Here is a 6000-nt window from a genome sequence, read left to right on the forward strand (position 1 = left end):
AAAATGATGTAGCTACACCACTGTATACAGCCCAGCATAAAAAAAAAAATCTAAAGCTTAAACTGAAGTATTCCAAAATAATAGCAAGCTTAATCCATTCATCTCAATTAAAAACTAACCGGAGCAGGTGAGTCTTCAGAGCCTTTATGTAAAATTATCTGCAACTCTTTGATTATTCCTGTAGATATAGGCAACAAAGATAAACGGTAGAACTAAAAGTAACGCCTTCTGAAATTATTTCATTCATTGATGAAATTAAGAACACCATCAGAGTTGGAACTTAATGCAGGAATTGTGTTTGTAGGCAAGAAAAATGGGTCTGAATTTAAGAGGAGAGGCCAAAAAAGGCCTAGATACCCCCTTCACTCAGCAGTAGAACAGCAAAACGGTTTATAAAACTACAAATACAAGCAGACGCGAAGTGCATAAACTCTATTGCTTTGGACCTTATTAAAGTTCCTCCTCAGCCTTGGTGGAGTCACCAACACCCCACCACCCCACCCTGGAATCCGCACTTCCTAACAAGGGTCCATTTCAAAGAAACAGAGCCAATTCTGTTTACACACCTAAAAAATACACAAAATAAACAGTCAAAGCAATGTTCCCGTGAACATGGGGCTAATCACAGAGTACACATGGGTTATTAAGAGACAACCTCTTCACTTTTGGACAGCTTTGCTGCTGACCACCCCTAAATGACTCCCATCTACTACCCAAATACAAGAGGAAAGGTCTCCGCCCAATTTTGTCCTCTCACCCATTTCTAAATTATAGCCATGTGGAATGAAAACGTAACATTCCAGCCTGCCACAGAATGATCCTGTGTGGCATCCGCTCACCGGATGTCTACTCTCTGCTGCTGGCAAATCTAAGTTTTAACAAGGGGTAATGGGTTAAAAGCAGCCTTCCCCAAACTGGCTGGCTGTGGGATTATGGGAGTTGTAGTTCATCATATCTGGAGGGGATCAGAATGGTGGCAGGCTGGGTTACAATTAGGATTTAGGGCCAGGCTTTTGGGGTGGTGGGGGGAGAGGAGGGTTTTGATGGATCAGAGCTGAACAGGAACAGAAAAGGCTGCCTAGGGGGGACACAGAATCTTCAGTGTAAGAGACCACAGTCTTGCACTGGTGTAGTTGAACAACCACATATCTGTATGCCATGGTTTTATGGTGGTGGTTTCACAGGGGATCCCAGGGCAGGGGAAGGGGCTTTTTCAGTTTTACATCTCTGCAATTAACATAAGAAAGTGCCTTATCAGGGTCAAAATGAGTTATCTGTGGATTTGTTGATCTGGCTTTCTTCTCTTCCCTAACTAAATTAAGTGTATGCTGCCACTGCATAGGACACCATTTCTTACACAAATCTCACTGAGAATAATAGGTTTTCACAATCTCGGCCGGGGGGGGGGGGGGGGAGAGAATCAGAAGAGGAGGTGGGAACAGATTTCCCCAGTACCTGATCTGGTCCAGTCAGAGTAGGGAACAGCAAAATATACAAATGGTAGTGCAGTGCTGCTGCAGTCTATATAGTACCAGTGCTCTTTCTCCATTGCTCCCCTTTCCTCTCTTGCACTTGGCACTGACCACCAACACCCAAGCAAGCCACTTCAGGATCAGGATCACAGGAAGATACAGGCAACAAGCCTTACTACATAAGGTCCCCAAGCGTGATCACACAATGGGTTGGATCCAGACTTGGCTATACTTAGAGTAGACCCATTAAAATCAATGGGCTTTAAGTTAGTGGTGGCTATCCTAAGTCCCATTGGGCAGTATCCAACTGTGCTAGCAAATCTAGATTATGAACTATGTGCAACTGGTGAATCCACCTAAAGTTGTGGTTGTGCAAGTGGCTGCACAACTGGTTGCACAACTAGTTTTATTTGTGTAATTTCTATACCACCCAATAGCCGAAGCTCTCTGGGCGGTTCACAAAAATTAAAACCACAAAGTGCAGCATAAAACAATATAATATATGAAAGCTTAAAACCACAATATAACAGTACAACCAGAATAAAACCTACCAGCAATGCAGAGATTTAAAATACAACTTTAAAACACCAAAGCTAAAATATTAGGAAGCTAAAATGCTAAAATACTGGGAGAATAAACCAGTTGTGCAAGTGTCATACTTAGCTTGCACAATGGAGAGATTCATCAGAACTCTGCTAGCACTATTTGAGTTTGTGGAATGACATTGCTGGTTACTGCCCACCAGGGGCATCATTATAGGAGGCCCACCTGGGCATGGGCCCCAGATCTTTTGAGCTATCCTAATTGCCTTTTTTTATATATATATATACATTTTCCCATTGACTTGCATTGGAAAACAAAAATGGCCATACCTTTTTTAGTTTGTATGATAGATACATGAAATTTGGAGGCTTGGTAGCCCCCATGGAGTTGATTGAATATGCAAAGTTTCAGGCAGTTAGGTTCAGTGGCTTTTGCTCTAGTCACAGGTAAAACTTGCTTTTTCCAAGAAAATCTGTCAAAGCAAAGAGCTATAATTTTTTGTGCGCTTCCACATACATGCATGGAATTTGGGGACCTGGCAGCCCCCATAGATCTGACTGAGCCTGCCAAATTTCAGACAGTTAGGCATAGTGGATTTTGTGCTAGCCACAGGTAAAATTTGCTTTTTCCAAGAAAATCTGTCAAAGCAAAGAGCTGTAATTTCTTTGTGCTTCCACATACGTTCATGGAATTTGGGGACAGGCCCTATGGAGCTGACTGAACCTACCAAATTTCAGATAGGTCCAGTGGCTTTTGCGCTAGCCATGCATAAAGTTTCCTCTTCTCAAAGTCTAAAACAAAAAGTAAAAACTGTCAAGTCACCCAGGGGATTAGAGATCCTAATCAGAAGGTGTTTAAGGTGACCATTAGGAGATCACTATCCCTAAACTTTGGTGTAGGGTTTTGTTTTTGTTTTGTTCTGTTTTGTTTGAGGTGCAAAAAAACTCTCTCCCCCCACTCTTACATGCCCACTGTTGGGAGCTTGCCTGCAATGAAATTTTGAAGAGTGAGGAAGAAGGGAAGAAAGAGCTCCATGTGAAATACTGGTATTTCACACAGCACCTGATTTTACTGCCCCAAACTGGAACCCCTGGCTTCTGCAGAAGTTTAGTAGCTTCAGTACAGCAAAGGATCCAATCAGCCTCCACAAACTTCTTTCTCCTCCTCCACTTTAATTTCTCCTAAATAGCTGTAGGACTCAAATAATTCCAAAGGGAGGGTCATGATTGAGAAACTGCTGGGGCTTTTAAATAGGTTCTACAGTTTTTAAAAAGCTAGAAAAAGCCCTCAGCCACCTCACCTCATAAAGTTAATTTAAGTACTTGCAGTCCTTGCAAACCCTGCACAGCTTCCTAAATTCCTCTGAAGTACTACCTCTCTGAAAGGAGCCACTTGGCTTAGGGAATTCTCTCTACCTTCCCCCCCCCCCCACATTTTCAGTCACCCTTCTTCTCCCCTCCCCTGTTCTTTCTTCCTTTCTTTCTTCCACCCAGAGCATATCTTGGGGAATTCTTAAAGATAATATTTTCGGCGGGCAAGAGAAGTTCTGAACTGTATTTGACTTTATACAAACAGGCAGGAGGGTTGGTTTTTCTCCTTCTCCTCACTCAAGTCTTTGAGAAGAGTGGGTTCGCATGGTTGCAGAGAAACAAATCTGGGGCTGTTTTGTTTGTCAGTTGCCATTATCCAGCAATAGGAAGGGCAGTAGCTCAGTGGTAGAGCACATGCTTGGCACGCAGAAGGTCTCAGGTTCAATCCCCAGCATCTCCAGGTAGGGCTAGGAAAGAATCCTGCCTGAAACTTTGGAGAGCCGCTGCTGCCAGTCAGTATTAACAGTACTGCGCTAGATGGACCCAGGGTCTGACTCGGTATAGGGCAGCTTCCTATGTTCCTATGAACACAAAGCTTTAATTTAAAAAATAGGAGTTTTTGGTTTGTTTTTTAAGTGGAGGGGAGATAAATATTGCTAATTTATATAATCCTATGTATGCCTACTGAGAAGTCCCATTATGTTTAATGAGGCTTACCCTCAGGAAAGTGTGCATAGGATTCCAGCACAAGTTACTTTTGCAGGGAGGTTTGCACCTTGATGTTCTGCATGTTTACTCAGAAATAAGTCCTGAGTTGTGAGCATGGTACTTACTGCATGGTACTGCAAGCTTAATACAGTGCTTACCCAATTCCGTCTAATGAATTGACTACCCTTTCAGCTCAGTCCTATGAAAGTTTTGTCATTTGTGGGTTTGGGAGGGGGGTTGCATGAACTCTAGCTTCAGTGGTGAGGGAAAGGCACTTAGTACATGCTCGGAGTTTCTCCATAACTTAGCCTTAGTTTTGAAAACAGATTCATTGGTTGAATCCTGGTGAAGTCTTGGCACAAATGAAGTTATGGGGAGGAAGATACAATGAGAGGTTGTGCACAACGAAGAGATAGAGAGCAGTTGCACAAAAAAAGACATCTGCTTTTATGAAGAGTTGCTGGAGGATGGTAGGATTTATTTATTTATTTATTTATTGCATTTATATCCCGCCTTTTTTCCTCTTGCAAGGAACCCAAGGCAGCTTACATTATCCTCCTCCTCTCCGTTTTATCCTCACAACAACAACCCTGCGAGGTGGGTTGGGCTGAGAGTCTATGACTGGCCCAAAGTCACCTAGTGTGCTGCCATGGCCGAGTGGGGACTAGAACCCGGATCTCCCAGCTCCTAGGGGAATAGAATTGGTAGGGGGAGAATGTAAGTGTTCAGTGGTGAAAGAAAAACATTCTGCACATGCTCAGAGGCGCTCCCTATTCTAAGAGCTGTGCTGCATCAGACCAAGGTCCATCTAGTCCAGCATTCTGTTCACACAGTGGCCAACCAGATGCCCATAGGAAAGCCACAAGCAGGACATGAGTGCAATAGCATCTTCCCACCCATGTTCTCCTGCTGCTGACACTGGTGAAATGTAAATAAATTCTAGCAATTCTAAATTAGAATGCATGTATATCCTTCAGAAACTTTGCAGGTTTCTTGCCTGTGGGACTCCTCTAAAGACCTGTGCATTTTCATACAAATTTACCCAAAAACTTTCAGGGAAGGGGTGAATGGAAGGGAAAGCAAATCACTCCCTCTCCCAAATTAGAGAACTCCCCTTCTACATGAACTGCTGCACCTATCCTTCTGAAATTTTGCTAGTTTCTTACTTGGGGACACCGCTAGGCTGGTTGTAATTTTCAGAACAAACATAGGGAGATAAGTATGTCCTCTTTTGGAGACCTCATAGAATCATAGAATAGTAGGGTTGGAAGGGGCCTACAAGGCCATCAAGTCCAACCCCCTGCTCAATGCAGGAATCCAAGTCAGAGCATCCCCGACAGATGGCTGTCCAGCCTCATCTTGAATGCCTCCAGTGTGGGAGAGCCCACCACCTCCCTAGGTAATTGGTTCCATTGTCATATTGCTCTAACAGTCAGGAAGCTTTTCCTGATGTTCAGCCAGAATCTGGCTTCCTGTAACTTGAGCCCATTATTCCGTGTCCTGCACTTTGGGATGATCGAGAAGAGATCCTGGCCTTCCTCTCTGTGACAACCTTTCAAGTCCTTGAAGAGCGCTATCATATCTCCCCTCAGTCTTCTCTTCCCAAGGCTAAACATGCCCAGGTCTTTCAGTCTCTCTTCATAGGGCTTTGTTTCCAGTCCTCTGATCATCTTTGTTGCCCTCCTCTGAACCCTCTCCAGTTTGTCTGCATCCCTCTTAAAGTGTGGTGCCCAGAACTGGACACAGTACTCCAGATGAGGCCTAACCAGTGCTGAGTAGAGGGGAACTAGTACTTACCAGGATTTGGAAGCTATGCTTCTAGTAATGCAGCCCAAAATAGCATTTGCCTTTTTTGCAGCCACATCACCTCAAAATGTCAAGGCCACCCTTGCACAAAAACCCTTATGGCTAGCATTCTGAAATTTGGCAGACATGATCTCCTGTGATGGGGCAATGAATCCTGAAAT

General features: G+C 43.8%; 1 protein-coding gene across 2 annotated transcripts in view; it reads right to left on the minus strand.

Moving 5' to 3' along the window:
- Positions 1–842, minus strand: part of ACOT11 (acyl-CoA thioesterase 11) — a 149599-nt gene extending 148757 nt beyond the window's left edge. For both annotated transcript variants that reach the window (XM_084852413.1, XM_084852412.1), the window contains exon 1: positions 758–842. In XM_084852413.1, coding sequence (XP_084708539.1) covers positions 758–761 — 4 coding nt within the window. In that variant the 5' untranslated portion in view covers positions 762–842. The remainder of the gene's footprint in view (positions 1–757) is intronic.
- Positions 843–6000: the final 5158 nt, after the last annotated feature.

Source organism: Heloderma suspectum, chromosome 4 (assembly GCF_057233095.1).
Source record: "Heloderma suspectum isolate Gila_16-S chromosome 4, 16-S_ref, whole genome shotgun sequence".
Classification (NCBI taxonomy): domain Eukaryota; kingdom Metazoa; phylum Chordata; class Lepidosauria; order Squamata; family Helodermatidae; genus Heloderma; species Heloderma suspectum.